Below are 24,473 nucleotides of genomic sequence, written 5' to 3' on the forward strand. Positions count from 1 at the left end.
CTCAGGAACTGAGGAGGCCCAACAGCAACTCAGACAAGAAAGAGGTCAGAGGCTCAGAAGGTCAGGACAGTCATCCTCAGGGGGCACCGAAGGCCCAGAAGGACCTCGTGGAGGGTCCACCAGCTGTAGAGGAGGGGCCGGTAGACATGAGGAGAGACGACAGGCACACATGCAGGAGCAAGCATGCTGCCTGGCTCCGGAGAGAGCAGCAGGCCGAACCTCCACAGCTCCCCAGAACACGAGGGGAGGAGAAGCAAGCAGAGCAGGAGAAGAAGCCAGGCGGCTTAGGAGAGAGGAAGGCGCCAGAGAAGGAGTCGAAGAGAAAGCTGGAAGAGAAGAGGCCAGAACGACCCAGTGGCCGGAAGCTGAGGCCCAAGGGCATCATCTCAGCGGATGTGCAGAAGCACTATGACATAGGTGGGGTCATTGGGGATGGCAACTTTGCCACCGTGAAGGAATGCAGGCACCGAGAGACCAAGCAGGCTTACGCCATGAAGATTATTGACAAGTCCCAGCTGAAGGGCAAGGAGGACATTGTCGACAGTGAGATTTTAATCATCCAGAGTCTCTCTCATCCCAACATAGTGAAACTGCATGAGGTCTACGAGACGGAGGCGGAGATCTACCTGATCATGGAGTATGTGCAGGGAGGGGACCTTTTCGATGCCATCGTTGAAAATGTGAAGTTTCCAGAGCCCGAGGCTGCAGTTATGATCACAGACTTGTGTAAGGCCCTCGTCCACATGCACGACAAGAATATTGTCCACCGGGATGTGAAGCCGGAAAACCTCCTGGTAAGTCTGAAGCTTTGCTGTTGCAAGAGGGCTGTCTATAAAAAGGTAGGATAATGAATATCAACTGTTTCTCAATGTGCGCTGGCTGGTTTTGTGAGTCCACGTGACACAAGCTGGAGTTATCACAGAGAAAGGAGCCTCCCTTGAAATGCCTCCATGAGATCCAGCTGTAAGGCATTTTCTCAATTAGTGATCAAGAGTGGGAGGGCCCATTGTGGGTGGTGCCATCCCTGGGCTGGTAGTCCTGGGTTCTCTAAGAAAGCAGGCTGAGCAAGCCAGGGGAAGCAAGCCAGTAAACAGCATCCCTCCATGGCCTCTGCATCAGCTCCTGCTTCCAAGTTCCTGTTCTGTGTGAGTTCCTGTCTTGACTTCCTTTGGAGATGAACAACAGTGTGGAAGTGTAAGCTGAATAAACCCTTTCCTCCCCAGCTTGCTCCTTGGTCATGATGTTTTGTGCAGGAATAGAAACCCTGACTAAGACACACTGTGTTAACCTTTATGTTCAAGAATATTCCCTTACACTCCTTTAACGTGATTATTTCAGTACTTAAAAATTTGGGTGTAGTTCCTAAATTGTTGAATAACTCTGTTTTGACTGCTACAGAAATATGAACCTTTTGAAATAAAATAAAGCAGAAAACATTTCCTCTTCCCTAGGAGATAAATGTTTGCTTTGATGGTGACCATGTGACTTAATTTATTGAACGTTTACATATCCTCTGGCGTAGACCCTGAACATCTAGTGGTGGCGGCTTCCCCTTGGGGTTTGCATCAACCATCTGACCCTCCCTGTGTCCTCTTTGAGGACAATGCTATGGCAAGGAGTTCCCAGCTTGCAGAGCTGGAGAGATGTGTGTGTGTGTGTGTATCACAGGAGGCTGGTGGAGAAGTGTCTTGGATTCTGTTGCTGTGAGGAAACACCATGATAAAAAGCAAATGGGAGAGAAAACTGTTTATTTGGCTTACATTTTCACATCACTGTTCATTGAAAGAAATCAGGACAGGCACTCAGGCACTCAGGCAGTGCAGTTGCTGATGCAGAGGCCACCAAGGGGTGCTGCTTACTGGCTTACTTCTCTTGGCTTGCTCAACTTGCCTTTTTCTTTTCTTTTTTTTTTTTTTTCGAGACAGAGTTTCTCTGTGTAGCCCTGGCTGTCCTGGAACTCACTCTGTAGACCGGGCTGGCCTCGAACTCAGAAATCCACCTGCCTCTGCCTCCTGAGAGCTGGGATTAAAGGCGTGCGCAACCACACCCGGCTTCAGTTTGCTTTCTTATAGAACCCAAGACCTCTAGCCCAGGGATGGCACTGCCCACAATGACTAATGAAGCAAATGCCCTCTAGGCTTGGCTTGCCTACAGCCTGATCTTATGGAGGTTAAGTTCCTCCTTTCAGATGGCTTTAGTTGTATCAAGTTGACATAAAACTGATTAGCACAGGAAGTCAGGTCCCCAAATTTGCTTCCTGGTTTTCTTGGTTTCTTTCTTTTGAAAAGAAAAGGCCTTATCTTTTCTGGACCTTAGTGTTAAATGACTTTTCCTAGAGAGACAGAAACAAAATTCAATGCAGTCTCGACAGGGCACAGATGACAGATACAGAAATGATGCCAACCAGGTTTAGCTTCGTGAACCAATGGTTTTATTAGAGTTATTTAGGGGAGGGGAGTGTGGATAACGTAAGGCAGCCGCATCACTGTTCATCCCTGCGAGGATGTTGGGGAGCTACCCAAGCTGTATCCCTGGGTCTGTCTGCCCGACCTGCAGGCAGCTTCTGAGAGTCTCTTCTCCGACAGCAGGAGTTTGCTGTCTTTACGTAACCTCGGGGGAAGGAACCTCATGAGCCTGATGACTTTCTAAGTGCCATGAGTCCCAAGAGCCTTTCTCTTTGACCTCTCAAAGAATGAAGGCTTTGCTTAGAAGCAAATAGCCACATAGCATGTAGTTTTCTGACTTATTTTATTTAAAGGGAGATGGGTCAGTGATCAAAGGTGTTTGCTGCTAGAAGACTTGAACTGAGCACCCGGCATCCATGGTTGGCGTCTCACAACTGCCTATCACTGCAGCTCCAGAACATCCAGAACATTCCTTTTCCAACATCCCCAGGCATCTGAACACACGCACACATGCACACATAGACCATATACTCACACATCTGAACACACGCACACAGGCACACACAGATAATCCACTCACATATGCACATGATTAAGCAAACAGATGCATCCTTAGGTGATGAGGGTGTGTGTGTGTGTGTGTGTGCGCATGTGTGTGGGGGGACACGGAACATGCATGCAATGGCACCATGTATAGAGATCAGAGGACAGCTTTGTGGAATCAGATCTCACTTTCCACCTTCACTTGGTTTCTAGGGATGAAGCTAAGGTGTCTAGGTCATTCTGGCCGGCATCTTTACGCAGCGGGCCATCTCTTTGGCCTTCATTTCCGGATCTAATGAGAATAGAGCACTAACAGCAGTGCCTTGGATGGCTAGGATACAATAGACATGAGAACAAGCAGCAGCTCCCTGACACACAGAAGCCGGCACATTAGTCCCTGCTTGGTTATGGCACGCTCCTGCTCAACATAAAAACGTCACAGGATGCCTGCCTGCTTCCTGTAGGGCCACTGTGTCTTGGGTGGATCAAGGAAAAAAAAAAAAAAGCCTCTTTGTAATAATGTCAGGATGCGTTGTTTAAGTTGTGAGTGTGGTCACGTGTCCCCATGACAGCTGTCAGGGAGTGTGACCTCCTTCTCCTGCCTGCACTTGGGAACAAGACACCCCAATCAGTCAGTCAGATGTGGTGCTGCGTGCCTGTAGCCCAGCACTTGGGAGGTAGAGGCAGGGGGATTGCTGGAGCAACCTGGTCTTCTAAAGGCCCTGTTGAGACAGGGCCACCACGGGACTACTCCTGCCTCCCCACCTGCCCTACCCAAAGCATCCTCAAACTGTCCCCAGTTCAGTCTTCCAAATCCGCCAACCTGCTGAGAGTTTTGGGTCCGAGTTAGACAAAGATCCCAGCTGAGTGTGCTCTCTCCTATTGTAGTGAGTCAGGAACCCAGCCTGTCTTGGAAGTACATTCCCGGGAGTTGGTCACAGCAACAAATCTCATACTGTCACCATCTGGCGTCTCTGTCCCATTTTCTTCATCATAGCTGTGATTGCCACCTGACACATTCCGATCACCACCTGGCATATTCTTATTTCTTATTTTTAAGGAAAATTATTGGGGGCTAGAGAGATGGCTCCGTGTTTAAGGGTACTGGTGTTTTTTTCAGAGGACCTGGATTTGATTCTAATGTGGTGGTTTCCAACTGTCTGTAACTTCAATTCCAGGGGTTCCGGTGTCCTCTCCTGGCCTCCTTGGGCACCAGGCATCTACGTGGTGCACAGATAAACACGCAGGCAAAATACCCATGCACATAAGCAAATAAATTATTAAAAATGATTTTAAAATGAATCACAGCTTTATTTCTGTGTTGTGTGTTGAGGGATGCGGGTGGCAAGTAGCTATGAGCTGCCACCTTTCCAGGGGAGGACAACTTGGAGGATCGGTTCTCTCTTTCTGCCATATGGGTCCTGAAGAAGGAACTCAGGTGGTCAGGATTAGTGGCAAGCATTCCTTTACCCAAGTGAGCCGTCTCGTCTCATCAGCTGTGATAAAATGTGATCAAAAGCAAGCTAGGAAGGAGAGGGCTTATTTGACTTACAAATCCTGGGTGGTAGTCCACTGAAGGGGCCAAGGTGGGAGGGAACTCAAGGCAGAAGCCTGGAGGCTGTAACTGAACCACAGACCACAGAGGGGCGCTGCTTCCTGGCTTGTTCTCCCTGGGTTTCCCAGCCTACTTTTTCATACAACTCAGAACTACCTGCCCAGAAGTGGCTCCTCTCACAGTGGCCTAGGCCCTCGTACTTCAGTCATTCATCAAGAAAACGCCCTATAGATTTGCCCACAGGCAACCCAAATGGTGACATTTTCTCAGTTGAGATTCTTTTCCTAGATAACTTTAGTTTTTTTTGTTTTCTGTTTTTGTTTTTCGTTTGTCAAGTCAACAAACCTGACCAGTACACAGTCCAGTATTCAAATTAAAAATATTTATCACCATCACCGTCATCACCACGTGTGTGCACTGTGTATTCGTGTATGTGCTGTCCATGTGTGTGACTGCAGGTGTGCACCTGGCATGGTGTGCCCATGGAAGTCAGAGGGTATCTTTCCAGAGTTGGTTCTCTCCTTCCATCGTGTTGGAGGGTCTTTATTTTTACTACTTCCGTGCCCTACAAGGCAGCTGGCCCTGGAGCTTCTGAACACGTCCCTGTCCCTGTCCCTGTCCCTCCTCCCGCAGGAGTGCTGGGACTCCACATGTCTGGGTCTTTATGTTATGTCCAGAGAGTGCACCCACACCATCAGACTCGCACAGGTCTTTTTATCCACGGAGCCATCTTCGGTGGCTCTACATTCCTTTCCATTTCTTCCTTCTCTCCCGGGAAAGACAGGTCCATGAAAGCAGGTACGATTTTATCCAGACTCTACCACAGAACCGAGAACAGTTTGCCACATGGAGGACAGTTAACAGACATGCATTGGATGCCATCATTCACTGCTGTCTGGGAAAGAGCAAACACTACATTGGTTGCTGATATCATCGAGATCAGCATATTGAAAGGACCATGGTGCACAGGCATTTGTCATGAAGGGCCACTCAGAGCCTACTTTGCTTCAGACGAAGCAATAGTGAATGAGACAGTTATGCCAATAAGTCACATTTTTTTTTTTCCAGACGGGGCAAAGGGGCCAGGAACTTAGTGTTCTCCCTTTAATTCTCCAGGCTGCAGAGCTGTGTCTGTGAACTGTCCCCACGAGTGAGCAGGCTGAAGGCAGACTGAGTCAAGTCCATTTTCTGGTGAAATGAGGTTTCCGTTGTCCATTAACTCAGGTCCTCCTGTTTTTGCCAACTTTAATAGAATTGCAAGAATAATTTGGCTGTCTGCCTGTCTAGTCTGAATTAGCCTCCGATAACTCTCTGGATGGAAATTGAATTTTTATATTTGCTGGTGTTCTTGTCCCTTCTCTATTGCTTTTTAAAAAAATCTTTATTATTATTGTCAATTTTTTTTTGGCTAATATATTCACTGACGTATCCCAGACTTGTCTCAAGCTTGTTGTGTAGCCTGAGGATGACCTTGAACATCTGATCATCTCACCTCCATCTCGATTGTGTTGGGGTTACAGGCATGTGCCACACCTGGTTTATGGGAATGAATGCAGGATTCCAGGATGCTAGGCAGGCACGCTGAACACTGAGTTACAGCCCCCATTATTCAGTCTTTTTGTTGTTTCTCTCTTCTGGGTCTGAATGGAGGCATTTTTCCCCATTTGATGACTAGAGTCTCAATAGAGTCTTTGTTCTTTCTTTCCTTTGCTGTTTTTCCTGAACCCTTTAAGCAGGAGAGAGTCTTCTGAGAGTTCCGGGTAGGTCCTGTGAGCTGCACGTTTCCTACACACCAGTTACCCATGCCCACAGTTTCCACATGTGAGATCAGGGGTCCCTAGGGACTATTTTCACTTGGGGACAGTTGGCTTACCTTGTATTTTCTGACCGGGGCAACACCCCGGAATCTGTGGCCCAGTTTGTTCTCGCGGTGTGAGGGATGGACCAGGCAGCGGTGTGTCACTGGAGAGTGAGCTCTGTGGCTGGTTGAGCGTGGGAGGTTGCTCTGGGCAGTAGAAACTATAGAGGTGATGTGTTCGGTGTGGACACATAACTCTGAAAGCAGATGCAGATCTTTGCAGAACTAAATATCACAGCTGAGATCTTTTAGTGCTTTGAGGCAGTGGTGTGTGTGTGTGTGTGTGTGTGTGTGTGTGTGTGTGTGTAGAGGGGGGATGGCAAACTACAGATTAGCTGTAATTTTTCATTTTAAAAGTTTTCATCATTCACATTTACATACATGTGTACAACATATTAGGAGCAGATTCATCTCCCACAAGCATCTCGTCCCCTCCTGATACTGCTCAATCTATTCTTCCCAGCTAGTCTCTCTTCCTGCCATATTTATATATTTTTTTTATTTGTGTGTGTACTTGTATGTGTGTACAAGTCTTCTGCAGGCAAATAGCTATAGTATTTTCAGCTCAACACAAGATCTGTTCATGGCTATTGGTCCAGTTGGCATTTAGAACTGTTTTTTTGATTTTGAAAAAAAAAAAAAGGTCTGTTTTATTCTCTCTGATTAAACTTTGGTTGGCACCAGGACCTCCAAAACCTGTGACATCACATAGGCGGGACCTGCAGACCTGTTGCCAAGGCAACAGCCACCATATTCCCAGAATCCACTTGGCTCACCTCCCACCTTTACCAGTGTTACATCACTACCCACACATAAAGAAAGCCCCCCCTTTTCTCTCTCTTCCCCACTTCTCTTTCTGCTGCACCTTCCTTGCCCCCCTCTCTCCCAATGAACCTCTTACACATGGAACTGTTTTGGGCCTAGGGTGTTATGTTCAGACTCAAGCTGCTATTCTAACACATCAGATTTTATGCATGCACAAGTATATGTGTGTGTGTGTGTGTGCGTGTGTGTGTGTGTGTGTGTGTACATGTACAGCTTCAAAATAACAGAAAGCTGTGTGTGGGCCATCTTTTGTGTATGAGGTAATGCTTTGCTCTTCCTGGGTGATCTGTTGGTGATTACTAGTTGAAACAGGGGTCTATCACACTCATGAAACACATTTGTCCTTTTTCAGCCTATGTCAGTTTGGCATATTATGTCTAGAGTCTAAACGTTATCCAGTGCCAGGCTTTTGGTTTTCTTCAGACAAAGATGAGGCTTCTGCTGGACTTGACAACTTTTGTTGTCTGGGCTTAGATGGATACTGTATCCCAGCTTGTTGATAAAGAATAATTATGTTGCAAATGTGTTTGGTTTTTCCAAGATTCAGTATGCACCATTGTTGCCATGGTGACCAGCATCCATCAGTTAGTGTTCTTCACTTACCTACATGTGCTGTCAAATCAACGCTTCCTTCCTTTAAGAGGTGGCTGCTGGCTCTCTATTAGACCTATCTTTCCTAAGCCTGGGGAATGCTTATTTTAGCACCAACTTCTGACTGAGCAGAGGACTGTAAGTGCAACTGCTTTTACAGACATTTTCTGTGCTCACTGAACGCTCTTAATGAACATAGCTGCTTCCCATGATGTTTTAATCAACAGAAATATTTACATCTGATAATTAGGCCCTGGAGTAATGTTTCAGGCCTCCTGTATTGCCAAGTTCATCTGGTCCCACTGATCTCATTTCCTGATATTAGAATTCTTCTACCCTTAGGGTTATTTAGACTCCTGAGATCTTGCAAAGAAAGTTTTAATTATGAGACTTTCCAGCTTGCAGAAATATCCATGTTAATTGCTTCTTCTGTCTGTATGTGGTCCCCTGGAGGGAATGGGATCCTGTTGACTGAATCCCAGGGAAGGAGGGAGGAAGCCACAGGAGCCTGAGAAGAGATGGTAATTAGACCAGCTCACCCAGGATGGGGAATATACAGGCCAGGTATCCTCAGCCAGGACATCTGAGTGAGCGGCCAGTGATGGAAGAGACGGTAGGCTCGAGCAGAGTCCTTCCAGAAGCATCTCCTCCAGTGGGAGGGGGAAGGAGAGTTGAGTCTTGTTCAGGGAAGGAGCTGGGAGAGGTGAGATGATCAATTGCTCCTCTCGCTGACAAGTGGAGCATGTCCTTTCCTGGGTCTTGTCACTGTTCCCAGGTGCTACAGCTCTGAGTGCTTGGAGTAGCAGAAATGGAGGTGGCATGGTAGGGACAGGTCGCAGCTTGGGTGAAGACGAAGACAGATCCCTTCTTGTTGGTTCCAGGGTGAAGTAGGTTTGTCTGGCCATCTCACTACTGACGATGGCTGCGACTGCGCACTGGTCCCAGTGTTCTCAAGGGTGATAAGGAAAGCCTAGGGTGAGAAGGACCCACACATCTACTGCCCATTCTTCCTCTGACATAAACGTCTTCCACCGTTTTGTTGACCTTAATCCTCCATGTCCCTTTCCCCTCTCTCTTCTGCTACGATATACAAGACAAACTCAGTGGTAGCAATTCTCCGTGATCCACAGGCATTTCTTCTACCAGCTCTAACTCTCTCTCCTTAGCTAGAAGCTAGGCATGCGCCCCTGTTTTCTTATTAATGCCTCAGGCATTAACAATTTTAAACGTTGGTAATAACCACAGCGGCACATCTCATCAGGTCAGATTTTATGAAATTAAGAAACACAGATTTCAGTAATAACACGGAGTCACGAGAGACGGAGTTAGATGAAACAGGGCTTTAGTCCAGGTCGTTTAGTTAGCGAATACTGGCGATATCTTGTTGCCACCCGGGGGGATGGTCAGGAGAATGTGTTCTCGGGAGCCCTTTGAGGATCCGAGATTGAATTTCTCTAGATTGTTTGAGTTGGAGAAAGCAGCTAAGTAGGTCTCTTCTGCGAGTTTCTGAGCTCTAGCTCCCCCTAGGCTCGGTTTCTTCTGGAAGAGCCGGATTCATCTTCTGGAAGGCCTGTCTGTTGGGGGTGATGTAAGGTCAGGGGAGGAGGCTGGGGCTGGGGCTGAGGTAGGCTCCCTGTTGTGTTTTGGCATTCAGCTGAAGTAAATAGGGGCAGGTGCTCCTCCTTGTGGATGGGTTGGGATGGTGGGCAAGGAGAGAGGACTCTGGTGTCCTGACCTGCAGCTAGTTAGTGTGGGACGCATCTTTTTGATGGAGAAAGAAGACTCCAGTGTAATCATTGTAGTGTGAGCTTGACTGAGTTCAGGGGGTCAGGGACGGGGAAAATATGCATGTAGTAGATACGTGTGTGTGTGTGTGTGTGTGTGTGTGAAGGAGATCACAAAATTGAACAGTTGCTGAAGGGATGTGGAGAAATGGAAAACATGTGACATTTATTTTTCCGAGTCTAGGTTACTTTGCTTAATGTAATAATACCCAGTTCTGTTTTTTTTTTTTTTTTTTTTTTTTCCTGCAAATGTCATGATCCCACTCTTCCTGTGGCTGCATAAAGTATCATTGTGTAATGAACCACATTCTTTCCCCTTCTTCGGGTGATGGACACCTAGGCTGTTTCCATTTCCTGGCTACTGTGAACAGTGTGGTCGGGAGATTACAGTGCCTTTCATGTTCCAGTGTCAATTAGTTTGTGGCACTGGCATTTTGATATGATGTGGCTTCTAAGATCACTTCAGTCCTTGTTAGTTGGAAATGTGCTTTGGAGGGAAACGGCCCAAAGGACCGTGAAGATTCAAGCAGGAATTTAGCAGAGATAAACAGGCCTCCTCCAAGCCTGATGTCGAAGGGCGCCTGGTTGCTGGTCTGTACTCTGCTGCCCCCTTCTGCTTAGAGATGAAAAGTACATTTTAGATTTTATTTATTAAGGCTTGTTTGTTTTGGAGATAGGGCCTAGAATTCTCTACCCTCCTGAGTGCTAGGCTTACAGGCGTGCACCTTATATCTGATTGCATAACCATGCTTCAATTGATAAACTGTGGAAGGGCAGAGTGGAGGCCAATTGATGACAACACAAAGATTTCTCTTGAAGGACACGGATGTAACTCAGTTGATAGAGTACTGGGTGCATGAAGCCCTGGGTTTGATCCCTAGCAGTGCGCTAACCAGGCATGGTGGCACTTGGGATCTGGAAGTGGGAGGATCAGAAGTTCAAGGTCATACTGGGCTACCTGGTTTGGTCTACATGATACCCTAGCTCAAAAAAAAAAAAAAAAAAGATGTTTTGGTTTTTGTTTGTTTGTTTGTTTTTTCTTCTTGAGATTTTGGACTTGAGGCTTTGGGGCACATGTGGAGTTATCCAGTGCTTCTATAACTAATGCAGACCACCTGGATTCCAAGCAGGACACTCTGGTGTGACTGGAAGGGGGGCATAGACAGACAGACCAGTCAGTCAGTCGTGCTGTGTGCAGCCATCACTTAATAAACTGGCAGAGGCCTGGATTAGCCTAGCAGGAACACGGCCCAGAACAGTGGGGTTTGATAAACTTGGAGATGTGGGTTGGGGGTAAGCTGATTCACAGGCAAGTAGTTTCAGGGCAGGATGGCTTCCAAACCCAGGAAAGCCAGAAAGACCTCTTGAGACATAGGCATGGAAGTGGACATTTAATGGGGCCTTTGGCTGCTTGGGCAGATGAGAGTCCTGAGTGTCCTCAATCTCCACAGCAGAAACCAAGTCCCATAAAGGACTTGCCAGGAGTCCTGGGATCATAACTTAGAGAATTCGGAAAGCCAGCTCGGGGCTGGGGTGAGGTGGGCGACTCATGGTCCTTGCTTCCCATCTTTGGAAAGGATGCATCCCTATTCACTGTCATCCCAGAGGGGATGCTGAGAAAGCAGGTAGGGATGGACTTATGGGTCAGCAGGAATGGATCTGTGATGAACTGGTGTCTGGCGGAGAGATATGTTAGACAAGTTTCCTGTTTGGGAGGAGGTCTGACTTGAAGGTAAGACAGGCAGCGTTGTGAAGCAAAATACTAAGGTGCCAGAACACTCATACATGGCATAGCCTTAAGTGGAACGAAGCTGTTTACATAGTGAAGCCAGCGACAGCTTCGAGAAGGGCTGAGGAGACAGGTCACTGGGTAAAAGTGCTTGCTATGAAAACAAGAGGACCTGAGTTCAAATCCCTGGCATCCACACACATGCTGGGCACGACTGTGCACCTGTAATCGATGTGTTGGAGAACAGAGACAGGTGGGGTACCAGCAAGGCCAGCCATCCTAGCCGAAAGATCTGTCTTATTAAATAAGATGGAGGGGTGGGGCAGCCAATGTTCTCATCCTTGCATGGCTACCTGTATCTACATAATACATACCTATATCTACACAGGCACACGCCTGATGTATCACCTCTCACAAAAATAAATAGATAAACACAGAAGGAAATAATAATAGACAATGCTGAGACTATTAAAGAAACCATGACGGTAGAACCAGAGTCTTTAATACACCAGTCCTTCCCAGCAATGGGCAGTGTCCAGGTGGGAAAAGCTGAACTCTGAAGAGACAAGAACATGATGGTATGTGTTAGACAGGCTCATAGAGTCATTTAAAAGCTGATGTGCTGCTTTGAAGACATCTACAGGACACCAAACACAATACAATTTTAAATAAAAGCCTGAGTTCCCGGAAGATTTCATCTGGTCTCTACTGGCCCAGTGGGGTAGGCTTTGGAATTGTGGGTTTCCGATTACATTTTTTGATAGAAGTACCCATTTTATTTTGATGTATTGAATTGGCCAGATACTTTTGATTCTGATCATTTGGCTAGAAATATTTGCAAATATTTTTGCGGGGAACATTTTTTTCTCAACAATTCCGTAGTCATATGATGGATGGAGACGGCCCATCTGGCAGTTCCATATGGAATTGCCAACACTGTTTTGTGTTCCTTTCCTTCCCAACTAGGCTTTCTAGCCTAAATTATTCCATTGTCTCTTGCAGGCTGCATCTGCCTCTGTGCGCAGAGTGAGCAGAACTGGGTTTTGGGTCCGAAACTATAGTTTGTTCTTGGCCAGGTTAACTTAGGAGCCAGTGATGTGGAGAGGCTTGGAAGGGAGCTGCAGGACACCCTTACTGCGATTCCCAGGTTCTCAGAGCATGGGAATGGATCCGGGACACACGGATAGTGGTAGAAACAGAGAGAGTTTATTAAGGAAGAAAAGCACTTTATAGAATGGAAATGAGCAGGAGTTAGGTAAGGGTCAGAAGCCCAGTGGCTCCCGGATGGGCAGGCAGGGATGTGTGCACCACATTCCATGCTTTCTTAGCTGTCAGCCTTGTTGGGTTTTCCAGCCTTCTCCTTTGTCATTGTTTCTGCTCATATACCAGTCTTGACCGGGACTCAGCAATTAAGATACAGCTTGTGGAGACGTCAACTCTGGGGGTGGGGGGCCGGAACCTCACGTGTGACACTATGATGTCATCAGGATCTCCCTCAAGCTTCTGCTTTGAAATCTCCATTGAGAGACTTTAGCGGCGACACACAGAGAACAGTGTGGAGAAGACTGTGTTTATGGCAGGGAAGTGCAACGCTTCCAGGAGGACGCTGCCCCAAAGGACCACTCTGAGTTAGACACGCTCCCAAGTGGGGGTATTAGACAGTGACCACAGACCACTGGGCCGACCTGTGGTACCTATACTTCAGGAAGGCTTTCTCCTATTTCTAAAGTCTCTAGAATAGACAGCTTTCCCTGAAGGGCTTTCCTGCCCAGTTGATTGACTGAATTCTAGGAGGTCACATGGGATGTTCTTATTCTTTATCAGGAAGCCGATGGCCAGATAGTGATTTTATAGTCAGAAAGTCGTGCCTCTACCTGAGCCATAGACACCCTCAGGTGCCATTCTCTTGATCCATAGTCACAATTCTGCTATTTCAGTTTCAAATTTAACTGGAGGTTTTACAAGGGAGGGGCACATTCTTTTTCCTTTCCTTTCCTTTCCTTTCCTTTCCTTTCCTTTCCTTTCCTTTCCTTTCCTTTCCTTTCCTTTCCTTTCCTTTCCTTTTCAATTCTTTTTCTTTCTTTCTTTCTTTCTTTCTTTCTTTCTTTCTTTCTTTCTTTCTTTCTTTCTTTCTTTCTTTCAAGATTTATTTTACGTGAGTACACTGTAGCTGTCTTCAGACACACCAGAAGAAGGCATCAGATCACATTATAGATGGCCATGAGCTGGGAATTGAACCTAGGTCCTCTGGAAGAGCAGTCAGTGCTCTTAACCCCTGAGCCATCTCTCCAGCTCTGGAGGGGCACATTCTTAAAGACCACAAGGATCTAACCATCTACCTGAGAAGGAGAGACAGGATGGCTACCCCAGCCTGCATGCCAGTTGCCACCATAACTCAGACACAGGGAGACCCACCAGTCCCCTTTGCCTCCACCCCTAAGTACTGATAGGAGCATGGGAAATCTGTGCTCAGATCCAGCAGAAACACAGGGTGTGAGCTGCAGACAACCAGATGTTCCTCTTGCAGGTATGGCAGCAACAATGAGTCTCTTTCTTTGACAAAAGCGTCCTCTAAGTTTTTACCCCATGCTTGAATGAACAGTGCTGTTCATCATCTGACCTTGTCCACTGGCTCCTGTGATGTGATATGGACAGTTGACCTTTGGTTTAGTTGGATAGGTGCTTATTGATATTGAGGAAGGCTGGACTTTGAATTTGTGTCAGGTATTTTAATTTTTCCCCCAGATGGAATCAGCTTACACTGGATGGTCATACCATGCACTTTGAACTTGGAGCAAGACAGTACCGGGTTTGACCCTCATCCTTTGCTTCATGTGGAGTGTAACATACATTTGTTTATCTGTAGTGGGGTGGGAGCATGTGCTGCCATCCTATGTGGAGGTTGGGAGTCAGGTTCTCTTTCTTCCCACCCGATGGGTCATTTACCCACTGAGCCATCTCACTGTCCCTCTAGACTACTGCTTGTTCTTATATGAGTTAGTTTATGTTCAAAGTTCCAGGACTCCTTGTTAGAATGCAGTGGTGTCTGTCTGGTGGAAATTGTTTCCATCTGCACTGTCCAGCATGGCACCCAACTCACAGGTTGCTCTTGGACAAACACATGTGCCCAGTGCAGCTGAGAAACTGAGCTTTAATCAATGAATTCTTAACATCACATTTGATAACACACGAAGCTGAACTGGATGGTGTCGTGAACCTGACTCTGCTCCTTTGGTTGAAAATGTGAGCAGCTGCTTTGACTTGGTTGCACACACACACACACACACACACACACACACACACACACACACACACACAAACTATCTCATATCCCTGGTTGCAAACATACACACACACTACTGTCTCAGTTTTTCTGGTTGCACACACACACTACTGTCTCAGTGTGTCCACATGGAGCAAAGGATGAGGGTCCCTGGTTGCACACACACACACACACACACACATACACACACACACTACTGTCTCAGTGTCCCTGGTTGCATACACACACTACTGTCTCAGTGTGTCCACATGGAGCAAAGGATGAGGGTCCCTGGTTGCACACCCACACCCCCCCCCACACCCCCCACTACTGTCTCAGTGTCCCTGGTTGCACATGCACACTGCTGTCTTAGTGCCCTAGGTTGTACAGACAGACTATGGTCTCAGTGTCCCAGGTTGCACACACACACACCTGCCTTAGTGTTCCTTCTTTATTTCCATCGCAGTTTTAATGCTTTGGACCTTTTGATCCATTCTAGGTTCAGCGAAACGAAGACAAGTCTATCACCTTGAAGTTGGCTGATTTTGGCCTGGCCAAATATGTGGTGAGACCTATATTTACTGTGTGTGGGACACCAACATACGTAGCTCCTGAAATTCTTTCTGAGAAAGGTAAGTGTTACCCTTCGCTCTTTGCTACTTAAGCTTTGCAGTTGTCAAATGCTAAACCTGCTCCGAGGCTTTGTAATGAACTTCTAATGTCCATTTAAATCTGCCTGTTGTGTTCACAGTCAGAAAGTTCTTGAAAATGTGTATGTGCCTGTGTAGGGAGGTACATAGGTGATGAACATAGGAAACTCAACTGGACATCACTGTTCCAGTTCCATCCTGTTCCTGTGGCACATACCATGAGCAAAAGCCACTTAGGTAAGGAAAAGGCTTATTTTGTCTTGCACTTCCAGGTCACAGTCAGTCACTTATGGAAGTCTGGGTGGGCATGCAAGGCAGGAACCTGGAGGCAGTCTGCTACTCCAGCCAGAGAACTCATTCACAACCAAGGAATTCTGCAGAACCCAAGGAAAGATAGCTTGCTCATGGACTCATGTTTAACTAGTTTTCTTATTCATCTCAAGCCTAATGATGGTACTGCCCACAGGGGGTTGGCTATTTTACCCACATCAATTAATAATCAAGGCAGTTCTCTACAGATATTGCTCATAGGCTCACATTCAACTGAACTCCCTCCTTAGGGGATTATAGCTAGGACAATTACTTTGTATAACCCATCTCTAAAGAGTTACATTATAATCAGTTACCATATTTGTTACATTTATTTATTTATCTATGTATCTATCTATCTATTTATTTTTTGCAACAAAATACCAGACAAAAGCAACCTAAGGGAGGAAGGTCCTTTTGCTTTTGCTGTTGTTGCACAGTTCAAGAGATGAGAGTTTATCACCTTTGACCTGCCTGTCTCTGTGTTCTTGCAGGTTATGGTCTGGAGGTGGACATGTGGGCAGCAGGTGTGATCCTATACATCCTCTTGTGTGGCTTTCCCCCTTTCCGAAGTCCTGAGAGGGACCAAGACGAGCTCTTCAACATCATCCAAGTGGGCCAGTTTGAGTTCCTCTCTCCTTACTGGGACAACATTTCTGACGGTGAGATTCAGGGGCTCCCTGTAATCAGTAGGAAGGCTATGGGCCTCTTCCCACTCCTTTCAAGAGTGGTCTGGAGAGGTATTTGGAGGGCGTGGGTGAAGCCCGCGTGGTCCTCAACTGTCCTTATGCAGAGATGAGAGACTTGGGGGGGGGTCTTTGTTTAGATGTGGTCTTCCAGTTTGGGTTGCTCTTGGGGTTTAGAAGGGATGTGTTATGTTAACTTTTTCTGGAAGAGATATTGTCCTGAGCATGCTATGCCAGCAACATAGTTAAACACGTACACCTCTGTCTCCTCCCACTATGGCAGAACTTATTAACTAAAAATAAATTTACAAAGCAATCTTAATGGTAGCCATTTGCCAGATTGGTAATTGGGCCAAGGTTAACACAGGTTCTTTTTATTCCTATCTTAATTACTAATATTAACTCTCATATCACATATCATGGGGTTAAACACACACACACACACACACACACACACACACACACACACACTAGATGCACAGGATTAAAGGGGGTTATAGCAGAATTTCATGAAGTTTCAGAAGTGGGAAGATAGGAATGTGAGTGGAATCTGTATTGATAAGATAGGGACCCAAGGGGACAGTTACAAGGCTGCCATTGCCAGTCAGACTGCTGTGACTCATGGGGTTTGAGAGTGAAGTTGTGGTGTTGAGTTTAGCTAAGAGGTTGAAACACAGGATTGGGTCTTGGCTAGAGCTGCTGGATGGATACATGGCAGGTCCAGTCAGGCAAATAGGATGGGCAGGTAGCAGTTTCGTAGGCAGTGCCAGCAGTGCGGACAGGGCTGAACTGAACCCCAGGGACAGCTGGGAGCACTCTCCCTGTTGGCCCTTGAAGCACATTCCAGGTATCTGATGGCAGGCTGTGGGGGCTCTTTCTATTAAGGTGCTATGATCCAAGTTAGGGTGTTGCACCCTTTCTCAGGCTGGTGTGTTTATGTCCTTGGGCCTTGTTTCCCTGATATCATCTCAATATGCTTGTGTTACCCAATAGTCTCAGTTCACTCCAATTTATCTCAAAGTGGCACATTTTCTACTCCTGGAAATAAGTTACAGGCCTGTGCCTCATGACTGGTGCTGGGCGGATGGTCCCAATGAAGTGTTCACCCAGGTGTACAGTCTCTCTCTATTCTCAAAGTGGAGTCAAAATGTACTTATAAATTGGAATTTCTCAGAGCAAGACACAGTCTGAAAAAGCCATTGGTTTCATTAATACGGAGCACCATGCGGCCTGGTTTCAATAGACACGACCAAACATCTTCTACTCCAGATCTACCCATAGACAGACCAAAGCAACAATTCCATAAAAGAGGGACTTGGGGGGACCAGTGAGTTTATTGAATTTACTTACACAGTATGGGCGAAGGGTAACTTTAAGGAACAAGGGTGAACCCAACCTGGATGCATCACTGAATAGTCCTACCCCATCATGGGTGATGAGCTTGTAGAAGGTGCATTACGGAATCAGCCTTTCTGTCAGCTTTCTTCCTCTATACACTCCAGCTCCTCTCAAGATCACTTGTAGTTGGGAGCAGGGTGAAGGAAGTAATGGCTGGACCCCCAACCATGCTTCCTTCTCTTCCCTTCTTCTGCTAGAAGACATCAGTGGCTACCACCATCACCATCAGCAGCTAGCTACCCAAGTATTGTTCTGCTCGGTTGGTTGCAGTGGTTACTAGACTAAAGTGATTTGTGCTTCGACATGGCCACTGGATGACTAGGTTAAAAAAGCCATATTGTAACAGGGTGATGCAGAATCTGCCCTGCTTGAACCAGGCAGGGCAGGAGAAATCTGTGGTTTCTGGACTCTAGACATTGTTGGAAGAGCCTATGGGAGGGGTTGACAGGTGTGGGAATGGCTGATAATTGAATTCGAGGCACCTTTCATTAAGGGAGAAAAGCTGGGTGTTTTCTTTCTGTGTACCATGAATCAGGAGGGTGGGGGTGAGGGTCCGGAGGGCAGAGGGTGTTCTTTTGTCTACGTACCCACTACCCCGCCTACCAGTTAGGTTTGGGAGTGGGGAGAGAAGTGAGTAGGTTTGAGAGAATGAAGTCAAGTTGAAGCATGGCACAGTGGAGGGCTGAAGCAAGAGGCTCCAAGGCCCACCAGACAAAGAAGCTCTCTACATTTAAAGGCTTCGGGGGAGGAAGAAGAGGGCCTGGGAAGAAGTGGGTTCCCTATGCGGTGTGACTACCTTCAGGTTGCCTTTGATTCCCAGGCAGGGGAGAGGGGGCTAGGCTTTTAGTGAGAGAGATGGAAGGGAGCAGCTGCTGCGGGTCTCTGCAGCAGCTGGATGTGGCCTGTCAACCTTACGCTGCAATGGGGCAGGGCCAGGCCTTTCCCTGCAGGCACCTGCGGAGTAAGGGTGGGTGGGGGTGGGGTGGGAGGTGAAATCTGCCTTCTAACGCCTGATCCATCTCTCTAGGATCACCATGGACTTGAGCAGGAAGTGGAATTCATTTGATTTCATGTTAATGACTGCTTAGGTTTCTTTACATGTCTCTCAGTTTTGTTAGTACTGAAATAGCATATTTATTAGCTTAGAAAAAGGGAACATCTTTTATTTAAACGTTTGTTAGTTTGTTGTAAAACTTTAAAATACGGAGACCTGGTGCTCATTCTCTGTCTCCTTGGCCTGGGTATGCGGATATTAGAAGTGGGCATAAAAAAACCAAAGTGCTGTCCTGCACAGCTGTGCTCATTAGCCCCAGTCACACACATCCATTCTGTGACTTATTTCAGAGTCAATAGAGTGAGGTCTTATTACTCAGCACCACTAGCCAGATTTCTCTTCTTCCTTCTCCTTGTCTTTCTTTTCTATTTCCTCTTCCCTTTCCTTCCCTTTATCATTCCCTCCTTTTTCCTCTCCCTTTTCTTTTTCCTGCAGCCTTTCATTCGCCTTTCCTCTCCTTTCCTTCTTTTCCTCTTCTCTCCCCTACACTGTCATTGTCGTTTCCTTCCTCTTTCTCTTCCTCCTCCTCCTCCTCTTCTTCCTCCTCCTCCTCCTCTTCCTCCTCTGTCCTTCTTTTCTTCTTTCTTCCCTCCTTTTTCTTCCTTTCCTTTCTTTTCTGTTTTCCTTTCTCCCTCCCTCTCTTTCCCTTTCTTTTTCTTTCTTCCTCTCTCTCTTTCTTCCTCCCTCTCTTCCTTCCTTCCTTCCTTCCTTCCTTCCTTCCTTCCTTCCTTTCTTTCTTTCTTCCTTCATTCCTTTCTCTCTCTCTCCCTCCTTTTCTTTCTTTCTTTCTTTCTTTCTTTCTTTCTTTCTTTCTTTCTTTCTTTCTTTCTTTCTTTCTCTCTTCCTTCCTTCCTTCCTTCCTTCCTTCCTTCCTTCCTTCCTTCCTTCCTTCTTCCTTCCCTCCCTCCCTCCTTCCCTTCCTCCTCCTCCTCCTCCTCCTCCTTTCTCTCTCTCTCTCTCTCTCTCTCTCTCTCTCTCTCTCTCTCTCTCTTTCTTTCTTTCTTTCAGACTGGACCTCACTCTGTAACTGTAGCTCATCAATGCTAGCCTCAGCCTCAAGTAATCCTGCTTTAGTTTATCCTGATTGCTAATGCACAGTGGTCATGAGGGGCTGGAACAGGTCTGGGAATTTTCTGTCTTCTGTCATGTTGCCCTGGACAAGGAAAGCTTATTAGCCCTCCCCCTCCCCACAGTGCTAATGTGGATGTGTGGGCTCCCACCTCACGCTCCGGAAGGGGGGGACTCTTCAGAGCCACCTTCATTCACCACACTTTCCCCAATTTCTCCCCCTCCCACAGCTGCCAAAGATCTGGTGAGAAATTTGCTGGAGGTAGACCCTAAGAAGCGGCACACGGCCGAACAGGTCCTACAGCATCCCTGGATTGAGATGGTTGGGCATCCCAACACAGTGAACCCACAGAAGGAGGAGTCCCCCAACAGTGAGGGTCATTTCCAGAGCCAGCACAAGAAGGTTGCAGAGCAGATGTCATAATCCTGCCTGGGACATCTACCCAGCCTGGTCTCCTTGAGGACAGAGACGAGAGGGCCGTCTAGTCTGCAAGCAAGACTGTGCAGGGCCCGTCTCCATGGAGCTGGGGAAGGAGAAGAGTCACCTGGCATACTTTAAAGAGTGTTTGAAAGCAACGCCCTAACGTTGAACAATGTATGATATTTTTAGATTTGTATATCTGAAGTCTTTAATACCTCTTGGGTAAGAGTTGCAACGAATGAGGATTTTTGATAATAATGACGGATTCTGTTTTCTCCTTGTAGTCACATCCATGGTAGGCTACAGGAGTGTGCTTCACATCGCTCGAGCTCCCCCCCCCCCCACAGTGAATGAGGTGATTCCTGGCTTTTTTATCTCAATAAAACACAATGAATAACAGAGAAAGAACTGCCTTGCTCAATGGTGGGGAGAGCTGGGGAAGTAGTTCAGCACAGCTGTGTTTTAACCTTTGACAAAGAGACCAATACATATGGTTCTATGAACTGAAATTCCATGAAAAAAAAAAACCAACTCTTTTTTTTTTTTAATAAATCTGCAGGTTGACTGATTAGAACTTCATGATTATGGAGAATTGGAATGTAAAGATTGAGAGTCAAAAATTACCTTGGGTTATCGTCCATCCCCTTAATAGCCGTGTATCACCAAACTGTATATCCAACCTAACAGATAAAACTGTTGGAACGTATTAACGCAGATGAGCACTAGCTTCTAACCCAAAGCTAAGGTGTGATAGCGCCCAAAGCCTGCAGAAGAGACATCCCCGCTCTGCTGTAAGCTGCCTGCTTGACCACACCACCAGTATATTTGGTAAATTCATTGATCTGAGACTTTGTTTTATCTGATGATAATAATAATAATAATAATAATAAAATCATGTAACCACTTCTAGGATGGGATGCATCATTTAGGACAACATGAATGAAGGCTGCCAGGCTATGGTCACTCATGTAATTTCGCTCACAATAATTTCTGTTCGGTACAAGAGCTGTGTTTTGTGTTGACAGTTCTCATACTGCTTTACAGATGGAGAAACCAGGGCATAGGAAAGCCTGATCTACCCATCCTTAGTTTACAATGCAGGTGGACCTCAGTGTTGAGTGACTCCGCACCCCTCTTCTTGTCCCTAGTTTCTATTCTTGTTGTATTAATTTTACTGGGGACTTAAAGAAGCACTGATCCCCACTAGGTAGAGAGGGAAGGGGGATTTGAGGGAGGAGAAACAAGCAATTACTATCCAATTACCAGAAAGGCATGAGCTCTCCATGAAGGGCTTATAATAGTTCCAATACACATTCTTCTTATGTCTTATGGAGAGGACCAGGCTGTGTCCTGTGACGTGGGGAGATGCATGTATGAGAAGAGTTGCTCTCTTGTAACATGTTATGTGTATTCCTGTGTGTGTGTGTGTGTGTGTGTGTGTGTGTGTGCGCACGTGCAGGTGCACCTGCATGCAGAAGCCCGAGGACACCCTTAGAAGCTGTTCCTTAATCTTGAGTTTTGAGATCCTGGCCTGGAAGTCACCAAACAGCCTAGACTGGCTAACCAGTGATCCCAAGACATATATCCACATGTCAACCTTCCCAACACTGAAATTACAGATGCTCTATCATGCCTTGCTTTAACATGGGCTCTGGGCATTGAACTCAGGACCCCACGCTTGTAAGGTTAGAGCTTTACAGACTGAGCCACCATCTCAGGTCACCTGCAGGAATTATACTGAACTCTGGTGAAAAGAGCCATGGTCGGAAGACTCGAGAAATCACAACAGAAGTAATACAGACCTCTTGCTTCCATGTTTCTGCTCCCCAGGGCAGGGCTTAATTCTTTACGTTTCAGCTGTGGCCCATGGCTGCTCCTCAGGTGCACTCTTGAAGAAGCAGAAGCAAAAACATTTGAAACTAAACAGAACTAGAAGAGCCTCTCTTTCCCCAAAGACATCAGTGAATCTAATTCTATTCTTAGCAAATGCCCAAAGCCAAGCCTTCAGACTCAAGAGGGCGATTCCCATTGCTGTGCGCCTCACGTCAAAGCTCCCTCAGGCAGGAATCATCATCAGGGTCCAAGGCGGAGCAGAGCCGCAGAGTGCTTCTGCCAGGATCAGATGGCTTCAGCTCTGCACCTGCCAGGCAGACACTTTGAACTGCTTCCCCTGACTGTCGAAGTCCTACAAGCACTGCTAGAGGGCTGAACGTTTGTCTCTTCTCAGCCTGGCTGTCCCTTTGGAAGGGAAGGGGCCTCTTTACTTCTTGTAAGGTGACCCACATTTCCTGGCTTTATCCCTTTTTCCTTTTCTCCTCTCCCCTCCCTTCTCCCCCTCTCCCCTCCTTCTTTCTTCCCCTTCCTTCCCCCTCTGCTTCCTTCCTTCCTTCCCCTCTCCTCCCCTCTTACCTTCTCCCCCTCTTCCCCTTCCTCCCCTCCCTTTTCTTTCTCTCCCATTTCCTTTCCCCTACTGTCTCCTCCCCTTCACCCCTTCTGTCCTTTTCTTCTCCCCTTCCTCCTCTTTCACTGTTCCTCTTTCAGTGTTTCTGTCTTTGTCTTTCTTCCTTTCTTTTAGAGACAGGGTCCTTCTCTGTAGCCCAGTCTGGCTTGGAACCCACTATATAACCCAGGCTTGGCTCACAATAACCTTATTGTCTCCTTCTCCGAGGGCTGGATTACAGGCAGTAGGCCCTCTCTTGGCCAGAGCAGGAGCAGCAGCTGTGCTCTTGGGCACAGATCTCCACATGCATACTTCTCAAGTACTTGCGGGACACAGCCCCCAGGCATGCGACTTCTCTCTGGGAATCACAGCCTTTTGACTTAGGTTTGGATGGACATCCTCATCCCCCCCTTTCCCCACTGCAGGACGGCCCACTTGGTAGCTCATAGGGTGTGACCCAGAATGAAGAACAGATGCCACAGTGACACTTAGATGCTGGGAGCCTCCCAGCCTGGAGCAGGTTGAAAAGAGGCACAGGACTCAGGTGTGGCTTTAAAGACTGATGGTCTCAGATGTTCTAGCTCTCTAACTACACTAAATGCTGTTGATTGCTTCTAAAAGGTCCTAAAAACTTTCCTGCTTTTTCTGAGGGGTAAAAGCACTGGCTTAGGCCATTAACACATGTAGCTTAACGTGGTGAGGGCTGGGGAAATAAGTGGCCTTTGTTCTATCTCCTCAGGAACTGCACAGATCTAACTTCTAGCCTGCTGGGTGAAGTCACAAGAAGAAAAAGGGGAGCATTGGAAAGTGGTCTAAGCTTTTATTTCTAAGTTCTAAAAACCGTTTCCTATGAAAGCTCTAAAAGAAAAAGGGGAAAGGGGCTTCTAAGAAAAAGGGGATTAGCAGAATCTAAAAAAGCGGGACAAGGAGAATTCTAAGGAAGGGGGATAAAGAGAATGCTGTCCTCTCGTTGTCCTCAGCACCTACACATCTTTCAGAATACATGATCACATGGTAAAAAGTTCATCACAAGTCCCCACATAAATTCAAATCATAACTCGAATAAGAACTTTAAAACAGAGAATGTTTACATGCATATCTATTAGGAGTAATTTTCTGGCTGAACATTCATCACCTGTCACAACTCCACAGGTTCATGGAGAGTTAAAAGCCATAACTAAGTTATTGGTGAAGTTTTGTATAGATAAACCCAGTCAATATTTTATCTTCTGTCCTAGCACCTATAATAGTTTCTTTTTTATGACCTTTGGTTAATGATTTCACAACCTCTTGAAATGTACTTTAAGTTGCAGAATGCCTGCTTATAATCTCAGAAGCAATTAACTCATGACATTAAAGACTGGCAGAGTTCTCATTGCAGTTTTGACTGTCAGAAAGGATTTAATAGGAGTGTTAGTAAAAGAGCTTAATAATTAGTATAAGTTTAGGAATTCTTGTAGGATCATCATTAAGGTTTAAAACACCATCTATTTGCCTATATAGCATCACTGCAAGGCAGTACATCTTTGTAGATCTTCGGAGATCTGCTCAAAAGAGTGAGTTAATACCTAGTGATTGTTATATATGTTGAATAATAACATGAAAAGCTTATTAATAGCAGGAATCTTTCATAAAATGAATTTCTCTTGGGCCTTGTCTATCAGAGCTATGTTGTAGGAATTATTCCAAGGCAGACCCATCTCAGGAAGCTCACCTGCTAGTTATTAGCTTGTGGGCTTCTGACACTTCGGGGTAGAAATAGGAACACCAGTCACTTCCTGCCCACTACAAAATCCCATCTCTCTCGCCTGATGGAGGTGTCTGGCTCATATGATCTGCTGTCACCACCAGACATAGCTGACTGAACTGGAGGTAGACATTTGGCACATCCAGTC

The 24,473-nt window shown here is 46.5% G+C and overlaps 1 protein-coding gene across 2 annotated transcripts in view; it reads left to right on the forward strand.

The window, feature by feature from the left end:
• Positions 1-20,539, forward strand: part of Dclk3 (doublecortin like kinase 3) — a 49,743-nt gene extending 29,204 nt beyond the window's left edge. For both annotated transcript variants that reach the window (XM_021207760.1, XM_029543747.1), the window contains exons 2-5: positions 1-794; positions 15,052-15,184; positions 16,006-16,173; positions 19,948-20,539. The exon at positions 1-794 is cut by the window's left edge and continues 1,044 nt beyond it. In XM_021207760.1, coding sequence (XP_021063419.1) covers positions 1-794; positions 15,052-15,184; positions 16,006-16,173; positions 19,948-20,141 — 1,289 coding nt within the window. In that variant the 3' untranslated portion in view covers positions 20,142-20,539. The remainder of the gene's footprint in view (positions 795-15,051; positions 15,185-16,005; positions 16,174-19,947) is intronic.
• The last annotated feature ends 3,934 nt before the right edge of the window (positions 20,540-24,473 follow it).

This window comes from Mus pahari, chromosome 10 (assembly GCF_900095145.1).
Source record: "Mus pahari chromosome 10, PAHARI_EIJ_v1.1, whole genome shotgun sequence".
In the NCBI taxonomy this organism is placed as follows: domain Eukaryota; kingdom Metazoa; phylum Chordata; class Mammalia; order Rodentia; family Muridae; genus Mus; species Mus pahari.